The sequence below is a fragment of the Tyto alba genome, unplaced genomic scaffold (genome assembly GCF_018691265.1).
Source record: "Tyto alba isolate M040663 unplaced genomic scaffold, T.alba_DEE_v4.0 Super-Scaffold_6, whole genome shotgun sequence".
In the NCBI taxonomy this organism is placed as follows: Eukaryota; Metazoa; Chordata; class Aves; order Strigiformes; family Tytonidae; genus Tyto; species Tyto alba.
The window spans coordinates 13,660,897-13,678,570 of NW_024881327.1; the positions used below are offsets into that span (position 1 = coordinate 13,660,897).

The following is a 17,674-nucleotide window of genomic DNA, read 5'->3' on the forward strand; positions in this document are numbered from 1 at the left end:
GCTCCCGCCGGTGATCTCCAACACCAAGGCCCCACAGCCACACTCCGGGAAGTGGCAGCCCCTCCCAGCCCTCTGCTGCCTTTATATGGTGAGCGCAAGGTCACATGACATGGACTATCGGCCAATCGGGGCCCAGCCCTCCAGCTGTGCTCCCCCCACCCCCGCACACAGGTGAGGGCACTGGGACCTGGGGAGCCCCTGGGGTCTCAGGGGGCTGCAGCTCCTCCCGCTACTAAAACGAACAGGAACTCTATTCCAGCCCCAACCAGGACACAGGGATTATTAATTTCCCCTGTGTTTTGTATGCCTCCTGCTAGTCAGGCAGTAACTTTCCTATTTCATCCTACCCCCAACAAGTGTTGGTACAGTTTTAAAGCACTCAGGAATTCTCATTGAACCTCACTTTAAAGGAAGTTTTCCCGTATTGAAGTTCAAGCAGTATTGATCACACTGTTTGTCTGAAGAATAAATGAACTGCTCTGGATTATGAATTATTGCATTCATTATCTGCTTCCCTTGGATGTAGCCACTGAAATGTCTTTTACATTTTATATTAAAAAAAAAAAAAATCTTTTGTCAGTCTGTTAAGCTTTGGGCTGTGCTTGGACCTGTAGAGCTTGTATCTACCAACCCTGCAGGGATGAGCCAGCCCATGCTGGGGCACTCAAGGGCCTGGCAAAGCTCTGACACCCAGGAGATGCACAAGGCACATCTGTAGCCAGGGCTTGGGCTCTGGAGAGCATCACTGTCCCTACCAGGGCTCTCACCAAAGTCCTTTGTGTGCCCAGGGGCAAGGAAGTCTCTGAAAGATCAATGAAAAAGCATTTCCAGCTGTATTTAAATTAAAACTCTCAGAATAAAATAGCTAGTCCTATTGCAATCACTGTTAAAATTGTCTCATAAAAAGCAGGCTGCCATCCCACCTGAATATTTTGGTCTGCTACCATAGGTATTTATCTATTAAAGTATAGATACTGCCTGTAGCACCAGTAGTCTGAATGTTTATGTAAAAATTAGGACATCTGGTGGCCATTTAAAATCCTCTCCATGATTGTATTTTTAGAAATTTAGAAGTCAGTATTCTTTAACCACATCTGTATCAAATCCTCTAACAGCCTGCTGTGTTCCTATACAGAATTTCCTTTTCTTTTATACTTCCGCAGCTTAAGTCCAGTAATACTTCAGGGAGCTAAGGATAACACTGCAGTTTAAAATGCAGATTGCTTTCTATATCAACAGAAAAGCAGTAGCTCTAGTTAGAACGTGCTTTGAAAAATGGGGCAATCCACAAGCACAACAAGTTTTGGAAGATCCATTACAGGGTCATCTCATCCAGGGAGAGCCTGTGGCAGGGAGCAGTGAAAGGGGGCCAAGCCTGGAGCTGAGGACAGTGCTAGGTCCAGCCATATCCTCACCCACCAGGGCTCCTTTTCCCGAAGGGTACGTGAGTGCAACAGGCAGACGTGACTCCCTCGATGGCCCTTCACACGGCTTGCAGTGGTCAGGATCCAGGCAGGAGACCAGGCTGTGAACAGGCACTCCTGTATCATGACTGTGGGGGAGGAGGGGTTGGCTGCTCAGACCTGAGCTTAATAGGGCCCCTGGGCAGGGGATGTGTATGGGGGGGTGGGGGGTGTCCCAGGTGAGGACACTCCAGGCAATTGTAGTGTGCTGGCAATTAAGATCTTTGCAGAAGGTTTGCAATTCTCTGCTTGTAAAGGGTGTGTTAACCTTTACTCCCTTTACTCTTTCTGAACATGTGTGCAATTCATAAAGGGCTTTCAGAAAAGAAGCTCAAAGCTGTTTTGAACACAAGCACGACCTTGTTCTACTGTTCGATTTCAAGTTTTGTGCGTACAAAGTGAATGCACGGGCAGTTGTGTCTAATCATAATTAATTGCATATTTTAAAAAGTAGTGTTACATTTAATTGGCTTTGACTGTAATGGGATTGCAGGAAAGGCAGAAGCCGATTAGGTGCCTTGTACTTTATTTTCCATTCACAAATAAATGTTGACAGTTTTAAAGATCAAGCTGATAGAGTTTAATTTCTTACGTGTTGCCTACTGGTCTTGATCGTGTTTCTGCCCAACTGTGTCTTGAGGTAGCTTTGTTTATCTAAAGCAATAAAAAACTTAAGTTGCTTTTTCAGTGTTACCAGAGATGATGATTCACTTGAGTGATGTTATTTTCATTCTCCTGTTCTCCAGATGATAGGATTGAATTTTCTTTGTAATTTGGTATGCAGAAGGAAGACGACTTTAACAGTGGGCTAAAGCACTGAGTTCAGGCAGCTTTTTTTTTTTTTTTAGCAACTTTAGTTTTTAGGGTAAAGTTGAACCTTTTCTGATAAAGGAGCTATGGTGAGATCTTACAAGTAAGCTTTTCAAATTTTTTTATGTTTATTTTTACTTTTTAATGTAATCCTTCATACAGGGCTGTACCAGAGGCAGTCAAGTTCCCTTTGATGATTAAAACAAAAAGCCAAAGGTCGAACAGAGACAAATTTTTGCAAGCTGCAGTCTTTACCTGTTGTCTCTGGCAGGGCTGTATATCTCATATGTGGCTCAGTAGGTGACTTCACCCCACAAGTTTTGAAGTGCAAAGCCCCCTTCCCATGCTTTTCAACTGTGCCCCAGAAATTCCTTGTTCTTAGTTTTGTTCAGGGCTTGCCCATCAGGTATTTAATATAAACCTCAAGCTAAATAGTAATGCAAGTCCAGTCTCCCTATACTGAGACATGTTGTGTGTCTCTCTGATAGTTTTTTAGCATGTGGGAGTACTTTTGTGTTACTGTACAGAAAACGCTGGAAAACCTAAGGCTTCCCTTGCATACTGAATTTACTTATAATAAAAAAATTACCAAAATGGCAAATATCCATGTAAAGTCTGTCCTAGTATTAAAGAAGAAGCTATATCATACAAATTCAACTGCAGCGTAATCTTAAGGTCAAGTGGAAAAAAAACATTTGGTCTGTGTTTAAATTTTGGAGACGAAAGGAGTAAAAGAAAAAGGGAAAATGAAAAGAGGAAGACAAATAACTTTATATTTACTATTTGCTTCTTGATAGTTCTCACATCTACTGAGATGGATTTTACAGGTAAGTGAAAGGTGTTAGAGAGCCCTGGTGAAAATGCAGAGGTGCTCATGCTTGGTGCTATTGCCATATGCCGAGTTGTGCTATCAGGTCTACAGACTTGTCAAATTTCATACTCTGTGTGCAGCTTGGACAGTTTCTAGGTCTCTCCCTCACAGGTTGGCATATAATGGCTTGTTTTCTTCATTGTGACCCCACTTGTCAGGGAGAACTGTTTGATTTGATTTGTGATTTAGTAGAACAATGCAAGACACATTTGGTAGACTAGATCATGTCTCAGTCCTGGGAGAATAGTACAGACAGGTAGTATGGAGAAAATATTGATTGATAGGCCTAGATACAATACAGAAAAAGATGCTTTACTAGGATGTTGGGGGCCCTCCTTTCTCTCTGTGTGTGGGGCCATCGTTGAGTACCCCACGAGACAAAAGGTACCATACAGAGCAGAGCGTGTGTGGTAGGACCAGCACTTCCATCTTGGAGACTAGAAACTGTAGCCCACTGTGAGCCAACTTCTTCGCTTTGTTACAGCTGTATGTCTCCCCTTGCCTTCAGAGTAGCTCTGCAAGCATCTGAAGGTGCATCTGGCTCAACAACTGTGTAATGCTCTTCTTGCTTGCTTTTCATGTTACTTCCCTGATGCACAGCCACTAACTGTATTATTTTCTTCTGAAAAATCAGCCTGTGTTGAACACATTTACAGTGACTCTTCCTTTTATGGATGGTGTTCAAAGACAGTGTTTTGCTAAATTTGGACTTCATCATCTTCCTTAAGAGAAGGATGCAACAAAATATGTGAATTAGATGCAAATTGGGAGTCAGCCAATTTTCCAGTTAGATTATTTCAGTCAGCCTTTACAGAAGAATATGAACTTCCCAGTTACTATACATAATATAATCTAACATTTTTTGATAATTTTTAGAAACAGTGCAGAAATTTGTCATGTTGCTTTGGACGGAAATTAAAAGATGCTGTAGCTCTTTCCGATATCAAAACCAGGAGCATAAAGAGGAGGAGTGGACAAAAATAATAATACTCATATGGACTCAATTGCAAATAAAATTAAAGATAAGGAATCTTTTCATCAAGTTATTTAACCCATCTGTTTGTGATAGGCGCTGAACAAGGGAAAGATGTTACTTTTCCATGTAATATATTGTCATCCCTGGCTGCGTCACACACACACACAGCAGGACAGGAAACCTTCAGCAGTCAAGTTTTGGTAGCTGAGGTATTGCATCTTCTGCGAGAAATGGCTGTTGGCCAGTGAGGTCATCTGCGTGAGCAGCTGCAAAGCTGTTGGCCTCTGTTCCTCTCTTCTGACATTTAGTGAAGGTCTCAGTTAAGATCACATCTTTCTTTCTGGTGATCTGTAATTGTAGCAGCACCTTCTACACCAGTGTCTGTCAGTGTTTCTGCTATTAATTCCCTCTATTTTCCTGGCGTTTGACTTGGCTGTAAAAATTCAATCTTGGCAAATATGTGACATACCAAATCCGTGCTTATTAGTGATCACATACAAAATGTATTTAATCACTCTCCTGCACCACACTCTAAAAAGGTGGTGATTTAGTGGAAAAGGTTAGTGGATGTGTACCTGGATGCATTCAGTAACGTCAGGCTGAGTTCCTTCTTTACACACCATTCACAGAATCAAATTAAGCAGAATTCAAATTACGGAGTTTAAGAAAATAATAATTCTGTATTACAAATTTTTGCTGGGAAGTGGAGAATAGGTTTTTCATATTGCTTTGCATGCGTCAGTGATGTACATATGTTTTTATTCATGCAGTCACCAAAATAAACATAAAATTGGAGACAATGCAAACTTACCTGTCTGGTTTCTGACTTGTTATAATAGTTAAGAACAGTTTCATTTCTACCATGGGCAGGTATGAGGTAGGGTAATCAGTAAAACAGCAGGGCTATGCCCTGCCCTTTATTGGCAGTGTCTGCTTCATCTGACATCTTGTGAACCAGGAGAAGAGGTTGGGGGTGGGAGGGGGAAGCAGGTAAGAGAGACTTCTTTCTTTTCAGAAGAGTCACTTCTACCTCTTGCCCAAACACATGAGAAAATTTCAATAATGTAACAAGTTCTTACATTGCATGAGAGCTTTTTGTTTTATTTTTTTCTGAGAGGTAGAAACATGTGGTACCAACGTTATTCTGCTCAGTGTTCCTGTTTGTAATTATCTCACGCTTTTTCTTCATTACTCTACTATTGTCTATAAAGAGCATGACTTATCCTTATTGTTGGAGCTTTATAACTTTTATGTTTTGCTCTATCCAATCTGATTTTGTTTGTCTTTTTAAATTTGGAGTGAAATTTTCATAGGGACTAAAGTGCTTGAGGAGTCTGAATTTAATTTTCAGAAATGAGCTATGAATCAGAGTCCCATGGCAAGTCACAAAAAAAAAAAAGAAATAAAACTGCTGACTTCCCTGCTTCTTTTTTCCCTTTTGCAAACAATTTGACTTTTCCTTTGGTGAACTGAGTGTTTTGGGTTTTGCCGGGACTGTTAGCTGTGGAGTTTATTTTTGTGTTTCACTTGATTGCAATTTATTGTTTTGTTGCTCTGTCCCCTGGGTTAAACTTACTCATTACGTTGAATCAAAGGCACCATGCAAACAAATAAAATCTAATCTAATACAATATTCTACTCTAATGGATTCCTTACAGTCTCTCTTCTTGGCAATCATATTGTTCCTATCTTTTAAGCTTAAACAATGAAATCGAGGTGGTTGTTGCCCAAAAGGGTTGCTGTCTCCTTTGCCTTACTCGTATGTACAATGTCAAAGAAGGGTAGAAGTCATCTCTCGCTTTTCCAATAAAGTAATTTGTACCATGCAACTGGTTACTTTTCAAATCCAGAAGTCAATAACCCATGATAGATTATTATTTGAAGTAATAAGCTTACTGTGGCTAGACCCTGCATGACTAATATAAAAATACACCACAGCAATTGTTTGACATGATCCTATCCAGCATCTGTCTGTCGTGTAGCTAATACTTACAAACTATGTTTATCTCTTATATGTGTAACCGTGCTTCTCGTTTCCTACATCTTCATTGCCTTTACTGTTGTTGCTCTGTTAGACTCTCTTTTCATTCAAGTAAGGAGAAAATCATCTGAAATTTTGCTGTGTTTAAATTTTCTAATCCTTTTTTCTTTTTATTTCCTTGTTTTAACTGAGTTTGTTTCTTCTCTTCTGAAAAATACTCATTTCACATAATAACCAGTGTTCTTTTCCAGGGGAAATAACAGAATATTTTATTTTTATGTGACTTAAATGTCTTAAAGAGTTTTTTCTTTATTTTTGGATCTTCTTCCTGCAAATCAGTCAATTTGTGTTTCTTCTACATGTTACGTATCTCCCTCAGAGTGCTGAGAAATTAATGTACAGCAGTCACAGTAAAATACAGCCACACTTTTTGTGCCTTCCTCTCCCTCTTTCCATATCATTCAGGCATTTGACCTTCATAGGGGAAGGACATTTATCACCAGCACCATCTAGCCATCTGTTAATATACTTGTCCTCCCTGGTGCACGTTCTTGTAAACGGAAGCATTATGGATCACTTTAGGCTTATAGCCCAAGTAAACAGTTATGAAGGGTGTTGATGGTAACTCAAGGACTCATACACAAGAGTGTTGCAGTTTGTAACATGGTTAAAACAGGAATCACAAATCACTCTTAATAATATTTTATGTTTAGTATCTCAAAAATGCTTCTTTCTTCATGTCTCCACCGTGGTGCAATTATCCACGCCATTCCCACGCACAAGGTAGTCCTGCTGTAGCTCTGGTGCTTGCACTTATGTCGGTCTCCAAAGTTTTAACACAATCATGACCATAGGCAGAGAATTGGGATGTTTATTAGAGGGGTTTATAGCTGTGAAGTGTTGGAAAGGTAAGCGTGTCTGCTCCAAGGCAGAGCCTCCTTTGTGTGTGCAAGAGCAGGGCTGCAGTGCTGTCGGCTGTTGAACTGCAATGCAGGAGGTTGCCTTGGGTGCCTGAGTCTTCCAGCCTGCCTTGGTACCTTGGTTTGTTAATGGCAGGTTTGCCTTGCAAGAAGCAATGTTAAGACTATATTCAGCAGCACATTTTTCACTTCAAAGCCTTTTCCTGATTCATTCTTTCCAATCCTCAGCACTGATGGCTACTGCTTCACCATAATAGAAGAAGATGAGTCTGGTGGACATTTAGTCACCAAGGGATGTCTTGGGTTAGAGGGCTCGGACTTCCAATGTCGGGTAAGAAAGCATTTGCTGCCAGAGAATCACTTGGCTTTTTGATAGCTTTCAATTGAAGTGCAGTCAACAGACATTACTCTGCCCATGTTTTTCACTTCTGTTCATTTGGCAGATAGTTGTTCCACATTGATTGCTGAGGGGAGTGCATTTATATCCCTGAATGGTGATGTTATAGTTGCTCCTAACAATAACTTAAGTTTTTGAGTTTGGACTGCTGCTAATAGTAACACTCCCGTTCAGAGGAAGTTTGAATTTAGAGAAATGCAGTCTAATTCCCAAAGTCTCCATGGTAGCTGAAGCTAGTTAAGATGTTGCTGCGGCCCATCAAATAACCTTTATGTCTTTTACGCAGTTGCACTTTGGTTTTAGATTTCTGGTGCCAGAAATTCCCTTTGAGTACAGTGATCACCTGATGCAAATCTCTGAGTGCAAATCCCACTGCAGGAATGGAAGCGGTATGGACAATAGAGCACGGTGGCTCTAAAGCGTTTGGCTTTCCTAATGTTAATCATGAATGATTTTACATGAGTGCAAGAACAGTCTAACCATCAAGGTCCATGGGAGGTATTTTACCCAGCTTCCCATAAAAGCCAGAGCAGCAGCTAAATTAGTCCACACGGCAATACTGGTATTATTCTGGCTAAACTGTTTCAAATACTCACATTAACGTATTTTTGTAATGTAAGTCTAACTGGTGGACGTATGTGACTTTCACAGTTCTGTCTTGCACCATTAGTCAGTCAGTCCCTTCTGCAGCACTAGGGCACCAATACAAATGCATTAGGAGTGAATTAATCTCTTAATTATCTAGATTAAATGTTGCTGGATATGCTCAGTAGCAGAAATCTTTGCTCCACACATCCTAGAAATCTGCAGCAGACTGCAGTCCAGACAACAAGCACATCTTTTTCTCAAGTGCCAGTATGATGTTATATGTTTACAATACAGATAATTTATTGCTTTCTCTCAAATTGTTTCTTGCAGGACACTCCTATTCCACACCAAAGAAGATCTATCGAATGTTGCACAGGCCAAGATTACTGTAATAAACACCTTCACCCTACGCTGCCACCGCTGAAAAATCGAGGTAAGGGGAAGTAGATCCAGTCCCAAACTGATCTTTTCCTTCTGTTGTTCTTTGTGCCTTAGGAAGAAACAAAGCCAAAACCAAAGCACCTTCCTCCAACTGCACATGATTAGAGAGATAAACTGCATTAAACAGTATTGCTGAATTCCTGTAGGTCATGTGGGGAGCGGTGCCTTGACCCGCGGCTGCTGATACTTACTATTATTCTTATTGCATGCATGCAGTGAGCACCAGATGCATTAAAGTCACGGGATATGATCCTAGCACAGACCTGATGCCTATCAGTGATCATCCCAAAGACGTATGTTAGTCATGGCAAAGGATGCTTCTTGCTGTGTATGTTTTTAGCCTGATAATAAAATTGAATCCTCTTTCTAGTCCCTACAACATGCATTACTGTTGTTCATAACTCCACACACATCTGGGACCAAGCCTCCAGTGGTTAATCAGTCAGTTCAAGTTGACTGAAGCCCATTAAGCTTTTCTTATTTGAAAGACCTGATAATCCAGCACTAGGACAATAGCTAGTCACTAAAGTGGATTTTCTACTTGAAAGATGTAGCTGAAAATAGAATGTAGGTAAGAACTCATGCACTGATTAATTTTTTTTATATGTTATTTGAGAATAAATGGACGTGTATTAACTTAGTAGATTTTGGGGCAAGCTTTGAGCTTTTTTGTTTGCTTGTTTAAACATCACTTTCTGAAAGTTGGCAGAACTATTTTGGCTGGATGTTGCAGAACACATTTTATAGAAGTGCATTCCTAAGTAAGTGTAAATTCATCCATTGTAAACTCTTGGCATTGGCAGCAATGACCAAGATTTGTGGTGGTCAGCATTGAGTTTAGTCTGCAAGAGTCAGCTCAAGGTTGCAGGAGAGTTTGTAATCATGGCATTCTGAACTGAATATTCAGATTAGTGTGTAGATGCACTCTTAGTTATGTAAACAGCAGATACTTACACAAATGCATGCTCAGAGAAAGCCTTCACTAGTGTAAGCTGTTCCCTTCACGCCCATGAAATTCTGCACAGATGGGCTGCAGAATCAGGCCTATGGAGAGTAGTATGTAAATATTTCAGTGTTTACTAGCAAGCCATTAAGTCAGCAAAACCTCATAAAAATCTGACTTTCAATGTAAGAGTTATGTACTACTTTGTTGGGGTTTTTTTAATTTTAAAAAGTTCTTTGGACTGAGAGAGAAGCTCTAAAAGGAAGTAAATATTTGTTCACACTTACTTAGTACATCAATAAATATCATTTCAGTATGGAAAACACTGCCATGTTTTCTTCTTGTTGCTGACTGAGTTTATTCTATGTTAAAACTACTTAAAAATACTGAACCAATGCCTAACACTAGACATCTGCCTTATTAAGATTTTAGTTATTTGGCAATGCTATATGCTGCTTATACAGAGAGCAATAAACCAAGTTTTTGGTAGTAGCAGAAATTGCTTGAATCGATGTTGGCTTTGCTCTGTGTGTATATGAGGTAAATAAAGCACCACTTGGGCACTGCAGTGGCAGACCCATTAAATAGTAGAGAGAATATTTGTTGAAAGAAAAATTTCGTAGAGATGGAACAGGATTCTCACTGCTCTGTGTTGCAGCATTGTTTATTTTAGCATGACAAAAAAAAAGGCAATGTATTCACTCAACATACTCTGAAGACTTTTGTTTGAAATAAGCCTCGCACTACTGGTATCCTGGTAGTATATTGTGGAAATAGATTTCAGGAGCTGCTTCATTAAATGTGGCTGGACAGGGCTGAAGTCATCACCTTTATTAAAGCCTCAAGTACATATATCATTCTTGGTGCCAGGCCTGTTTTAATTTGTTGTTGCTGTATTCTAGTATGAACACTCAGAGGGAAGCCATAGTTTGAACTGTAGATCTTCACTACAACCAGGTGCAAATGCTGTGTACAAATACACGCTACTGCCAGTGCCCGGTACTATGGCTGTGATCACTGTTTGTGTTAGAAACATTAGAGTAGGCTGTGATTGACTGAGTACTGTTAGAATTGTATATAAAATTTAACATAAACTGTAAGTACAAAGAAAGAGAAGATGAACTTAAAAACAAGCTTCTAGCAACAACCTTCTGAACTCTAGGATTCCATGAAAAATATGTATGTTCCTCCGCAGTTAAAAAAAAAAAAAAAAAAACAAACAAACAAACAAACAAAAAAAAACCAAACAAGCAAACAAACAAACAAAAAAAAAAAAAACAAAGAAACAGAAATTTGGCTTCTGATGAACTTATGTCTGAGGTCATATCTCATGGGAAACAATGTAGGGAGAGTGTCCAGCTATAAGTCAGAGATTGCTGAACTGCAAATTGACCTATGCACCAAGGTAACATCTACAGAGGCAAGTGACTTGTGTTCTCAGACTGCTTTTCCAGACCTGACATGCTGGAAAGTGGATTTTACCTGCCCTGTCCCATGAAAAGAAAGGAGGACTGCATACATGAAAGTGGGAGCTAGAAGAATTAACAGTGTTCAATGCAAGGCTTGTTAAGCAAGATGGAAGAAACAACAGCTAAGCCTAGGTTTTGAGCTCATCTCGGTACAGAACTAGCAGAATAAAATACCTCGGAGAAACCATGAATTCCTCGTCCCAGCTGTACATCTGTCTTATTAAGGAAATGAGAGTCATAATTGGGTCTGATACAACACCTCTGCTTTAAACAATAAAAGATATTCCTGGAAATCCCAGCAAAAGCGCAGGCTGAGACCAGTCGAAAGGAGAAATATGTCTTTACTGATTTAGAGCCTATATAAGCAGAAGTGGTGGTGCCACCGTGTCTGGCTCCCTGCCTGTAGAGCTAGTGATGAATGGGCAAGGGAATGATTGGAGGAATGATGGGGTTTGATGTGTGCACATAGGCTCCATGCCTCAGATTTCACTGCAGTTTTTACTTGGATAACCGTAACATTGTGAACTGGAGGGACCTGGGGAGGGAGGAGAACCTCCTCTCCCTTTGATATGCTGACTGCTCCCTTGAACCTGCTGGGTGGTGTTTTCAATCTGCCCCTCAGCACGGTCCTGCAGATGGCTGAGTGAGGGGAATGAGTGGTGGAGGAGGGGGAAATCACAGGGAAGCAACTGAGAGGCAGCTTGGTATCACTGAAGACCCTCCTTTTGTTGCTATCTCTCCCTTTCTGTACTGTTCACCACTGGCACCAGCATGCACCACTGGTTTTGTACAACATAAAACTGTTAACGTGCCGTTTGCCAGGCTTCACTGTTATCGGCCAGCTGAGGTATGTGAAGAAGCTTCCCAAACCTACCGTGTGTTTGTTTTGCTCTCCTCCCACTGTGCTCCTAGTAATCGTTCACTGCTGCCTCTGTGGAAGCTACTGCTTATTCTCATAACCCTGCTGCTTGGCATGTTGTAGTTGCCAAGTAACATAACACTAAAAAGCACAGCACTGGACTTCTTAAAGGATAGAGTATCTCCATCATGCAAACTGGCACCGACTGGTACCCATGACAGTCTTCACCACGGAACCTGCGAGCCAGTGATTAAGAGGACTCACAGCTGACTGCCCCATCCCTTCATCTGGTCAAGGAGGTGCCAAAAATAGTGCAGGGAACAGGAGGTTTGTCCTACTGCTCTGTGGAGAACAGCGTGGGCTGTAGGAGGAGAAAAGAGTTGGTCTCCAGCAGCACCAGCCTGGCTCAGTTCAGCAGAACAAACAGACGCTGCTGGTGTAAGAATGGGGGCATGCTTTTAATCTTGGGTTGTCCATGTGCCAGTGGGTTTATGAAGTCCTCAAGTGAGCAAGCAAATGAAATTCTGCCAAAATACTTTGAAAACGCAGGAAGTATTTGAAAGGTGAGACAATAGCTCACTTATCGTTGAGTATTGCCTCTCATCATACGTAGCCAAATAAATATCAAGACATATGGAAGTTATTCTCCTTCCCTGTGAGAGCCAGTTGCACGTCCGTGCTGTGCATAGTGAGCCACTACTAAAGCTATGCTAGCTGACACTGCCAGCATGGGGGGCATCACCTACTGCAAGAGCTGCAGTCTGCATCAGCCGCTCCCAGCACGGAGATCAAGGCATGTTCCTTTATATCTGGCACGCTTTCCTTGTGCTTGCTTCACGTAATTGCATTTCGGTACCAAAAAATTTTGCAATGTTGGGGTCTGAAGTTTGAAAGCTACCCAGCACTTCCCAAATGTCTTGTGGCCTCCTGGAGGGTCACACTGTCTTTATTTATTTTTCTGAATGGGAGAAGCCCATTAGAAACATGGAGCGCAGGGTATGGATCATTTAAAATGATCGGAATTTGAATAAGATTCCAGCATCTTCATTGTCCCTCTCCCAAATGTACGCACTTGGACACACACAGGCAGCATCAACAGTGGGTGCTTTACAAGTTCTGGTAGTGCGACACTTGGTGTCTCTATAAATGCGCAGACTTCCATGGCTTTGGTCTGGCATACACGTGTATGAGCAAGGTCTGAATTCCTCCATCTGTGTCTGACGTCAGCATTCATTATTGCTAAGCCCAAAAGCCCGACTTCCATTGTGGCTTATTCTGTGAAGTAGGAAAACCCTCACTGTGGACAGATACGTGGGTTTCTCCCAAGTATAAAAATCCCGCTGTATAGTTCTGTGTGCTGTGTTTACCCTCTCCTCAGCTGATGGGCTGCGACATCTTAAACTGTTACAAACCACACATTTTAGAGGGAAGTGGCTGGCTGACACAGGCTGCTTACGGAGGATGAACTAGAGCCCTTAGCCCTGTTGGGCAGCCATCGCCTTCACGAGAGAGGTCTGGATTCCCCGGTGGGCTCTCGGTTTCTGCTCGCAGCCCACTCGGAGTGGCAGGCCAGGTAGAAATCTGCTGCAACAGGGAGAACGATGGGCTTCAGTGTTTCCCTGATAGACATCGTGTCAGTGTCCCCTTTCAAAGGCATCGGCCGTGTCTTGAATGTTTACATTGTTAATGCTCCCGGAGCAAGTAATGGCAGGTTAAAACATGACCAGTGTGATCAAAAGGTGCGTTGGTTGGTAATCTGTTTGTAGTGGAAAGGGGAAGGAAAGAAATAGTTTGGGGGCAAAAACAGAAGGAGAAACTGGATCTTTAAAATAAAAGAGCCTGACAGTAAACCAAGAGTCCCTCAGGAATCTCCTTGTCTCATTACCCTTGTAAATCTGAAACGTAATAGTGCTGTTCCAGGATGAGTCGATACGGATAGATTTCTTGCATTTTACGATGTGTTGGGCATTAGCGTGAAAGATGCAAGACAGCAAGGCTGGGAGAGCGTCAGACAACATAGTCCTCATTTACATTACACCAGATAGTAACTTCGGGAGGGCGGGATGTGTGTCTGCATGCTGAAACACCATAATTTTGAGACTTTGGGGGGGGGGGTGGGGGAGGTTAAAGAAGAATAGTGCTTGGTTTCTTTGTTTTTCAGCAGAGGAGCGTGCATGAAGGTCAGATTCGCTTGCCTGAGTTGAGAATACACATTTGAAGATTAATGGGACGCTTTAAAGGAGAACGTGGGTCTCCCCTGTAAAGGCTGACTGAAACATTTTAATAGTTTTTAAATAACAGCATTTTCTATGAGTTACTTGACACATTTCATTTTCAAAGTGTTTTACAGAATAGCTGCTGGAAGGATAGTGTTGCCCACCAGCATAGGAAGGACTTGCTGGCACACAGGGCTGCTGTCGAGAGAATGGAGGGGAAAATTCCTGCTCAGGTGTTTCAAACAGGATCCGAGAGACGGATTATTTTGCAGTGATGGAAATAAAACTTCAAGGCCTCTAGTGGCCTGTCTTCTGGGGGGTTGGATGGTCTGCTGTGTCTTTCCTCCTAGGGCAAATGCAATTATTCATTTTTTTGTATTAACTGCTCAATGGGATGCTACTTAATAAGAGTGATTTAAGATAGAGGCAGTACTTTTTGTATGTCCTGGCTGATCACACAGACAGAGAGTCAGAGCAACAGATCTTAAGTGATTTTTCATTCTGAGCCAAACAGGGAATTGCAAACCAAGGTGATATTTTGCCTGAGTGAGGGTTGAAAACTCAAACACGCTTTTGGAGATGCCGGTTCTGCCCTGGACAGCAAGGGTCAAAGAGGAGGTACACAAAATGCCTGTGGAATCCGGAGGTGCCTCGCCCAGGACTTCAGTAGAAAAGAAAGGAAATTAACTTGTGCTTGCTGCACTTTTTAAGGCGTGTGTGTCTTTTGATACTGACTTTGTACCACCTCCATTTCCAAATTTACCACCTTCCTTGTTTTTTTCCCCCAGACTTTGCTGAAGGAAACATTCACCATAAGGCCCTGCTGATCTCGGTCACTGTTTGCAGTATACTTCTGGTTCTTATCATCATATTCTGCTACTTCAGGTAAATAAGGAATACTTTACCAGCTTCTTAATGTTCCTTCCAATGTTTATCATTTTAAAGACTTAAGAATTTAAAAAAATGGAATTAGACCTTAAGGAAAAGAAAAAAGAGAAACTGTAATTTTATGATGAGGAAAAATGTGTGGTTTATTCATGCTAGTCAAAGGTATAACTGTGTGATATCGTTCATATATCATCTTTTGCCCAACTTCCTAAAAAGCCATTCAGGTAGAAGCACAGATTATTCTTTACTGAGTCTAAGAAAGCCACAGGAGAAATTTTATATGGGGTAAATAAACCTAAGTCTTCTAAATGTATTTATGTGATGGAGAACTGATCATAAGAGTGAGAGGGTTATAGGAATGTAAGTAAATATGCCTAGAATGTTATCATAACCTACATACATTATGTTTGAATAATTTGTCACGTTTTTTAAATAGTCCCAGATCCCATAACCTCACTTCCTCTGGATCTTAAAAGACCAACTGCAGTCAGTAAAATAAAATTATTTACTTGGTCTGCGTTTTGAACATATTTAAATTTCTGAAATAAAAACACTTGGTTGCTTTGTAAACTTACACCAGGTTGCATGGTCTTTGAGTTTTATACTTAGACTTTTGATACTGAAGACAGATGCTAAAAATAAAACTGAAAATTTTGGGCAGTGAGTCCAGTATATTCCTCAGGGAAGCAGAGGAAGCTGTGAGTCTATAAATGAAGCAAATGTGAAGGACTATGTGCATTATTCATTGCACATGTGTTCATTGTACTCAAAGCTAATTTCACTTACATGTAAAACGGCAGATACAAACGCCAAGAGACCAGGCCCCGCTACAGCATCGGGCTGGAGCAGGATGAGACCTACATTCCCCCTGGAGAGTCCCTGAAGGATTTGATCGAGCAGTCCCAGAGCTCGGGGAGTGGCTCTGGGCTCCCTCTTCTGGTAAGGAAGCAGTATTCTTTTAATACAAGCTTAAAATGCAAACATTACTAGAGGGAAAAGACAAAATAGGATGCAAGAAATTATATTTATGTGTCCTCAGTTGTTCTTTTAGTGTTTTTTTCTCTCCCAGAACTGACAAGGATTTAAGCTGGAGAACAGGTGTTTTAGAAGCAGGAGACTTTTTTTTTCATGTAGAGTAAGACAAAAAAGCTTAGGGTTTTCTTCACCTCAGCTCATTTATTATTTTAGATAACATAGGGTAAGTACAGGCTAATAGATCTCACAGAAATTCATCAGGATTTAATTTTAATTTTTCAGAGATACGTCCCTCCTGTCTCCCCCAACCTTTTAGTTTGCAGTGATCCTATTACAGTAGATGTTGTCCAGTTTCCAAGTGCTACATACTATCTGGTTTTTGCCCACACAAGTTTTTTCTACACCCTAAAGAAGAAATAAAATGGGAAGTTAATTCCTTAAAATGAAGCAACAGGCTGAGTGGTTGGCCACAATCTGACTCTACTCAATTTGTTCTGGCAGGAGTAAGTGTTTAGAGTCTCATCTAAATAAAGTGCTGACTTTTTTTAAAAATCCAATTTTCTGACAATTAACATAGCTATTGAGAAAAAAAGACAAGCTGCCAAGTGGGTGCTGTGACTGGTGCTGAGCATGGAAAATCCATGGTCATTTTTCTCTTTTGAGAGAAACTCCATCATTTAGGTTTAGTCTTTAAAAAAGCTCTGCCATATCCCACACTGGTGTCCCTCAAGCAGCCATGGAAAGGGAGCGATCATGCTTACAATTTAGGATCATTCCTAATAGGAGCTTCCAGTTGATTGAATTGTGAGGGGTTCTTGCTTTTTTGCTTTTTTTTTTTCTTTTTTTTTTTTTTTTCCCCCTAACATCTATCACATCAAAGTCTTGGTCTGCGTTTGGTGCTCCTACATGTTACAGTTTCAGAAATTATATAATAATTTAGACCAAATGCAAGGAACAAGGAACGTGGTTGTTCTCCTCTGAGAAGATGTGTTCCAGCAGCCCCCCGTGGGCAGGAGATGCCCTGGGGCATCTCGTAGCAGCACATGTCTCAATACTTCGTCCCAGGGTGCTCTCGAGACAAAAAAGCCGGAGCAACCCTGGTTGCCACGGCTTGTAGTTTATGCCTTCCTCTGTCCCAGTGAGCTGGTTGAAGATGGGATCTGCGGTCTTACTGATGTCCCCAGGTCTACTCTTGCAGTGGACAGAAAAATTAACTTCTGCTAATTAACTGCTGTAATGGCCGAGGTGGCATCCCAACTGGGTGGTTGTTGAGTAGCTCTCAGAACTGTGCCAGTACTCTGTGAACCAGAAACCAGTCTCTCTTCTGCCAGTCCTCCTCTCTCAGTTCTGGAGACTTTGCAGCCACTGGACCATGTACTATTCCTGAAGGCACTCTTTTCCCCTCTCTGCCTATGAAAATGCATACATTTTTTCCCCAGACTTTCCCTTTAAGTAGTGATTTTCTGTGGAAGAGAAGAAAAATGAGAGCTATAATAAATCTTGCACTTGGTAATAGATGTTTGCTGCATTTCCCAGACAGCTACAACTGCTACAGGCTCACTAGAAATACACAGATTAATACCTCTGGGCCCATGCCTGAAACAAGTATATAGAAAGTGCCTGGCAATAATGCTCTAGACTTTATTGTGGAAGAGTTTGTTTTTAACTGTATTATTTCTTATGCAAAGACTGAAACATCCAAAGTTATTGTTTTGGCAAAGTAAGCCACAAATTTATTACAAAATGTCACTTTATGCTAAACAGTAATGTTTTCCTTCTGTGAAGAACATTTATTCTAATGGGCACAAGTACTGTACCAAAGACAAGCATTAACCAAGATTTTATCAATACTTTGACATTCAGCAAGCATTCTTTCT

General features: G+C 41.2%; 1 protein-coding gene across 1 annotated transcript in view; it reads left to right on the plus strand.

Annotated features, from left to right (window-relative positions):
- Positions 1–17,674, plus strand: part of BMPR1B (bone morphogenetic protein receptor type 1B) — an 86,239-nt gene that overhangs the window by 57,853 nt on the left and 10,712 nt on the right. The window contains exons 3-6 of the mRNA XM_042807596.1: positions 7,250–7,352; positions 8,337–8,439; positions 14,723–14,819; positions 15,623–15,761. Coding sequence (XP_042663530.1) covers positions 7,250–7,352; positions 8,337–8,439; positions 14,723–14,819; positions 15,623–15,761 — 442 coding nt within the window. The remainder of the gene's footprint in view (positions 1–7,249; positions 7,353–8,336; positions 8,440–14,722; positions 14,820–15,622; positions 15,762–17,674) is intronic.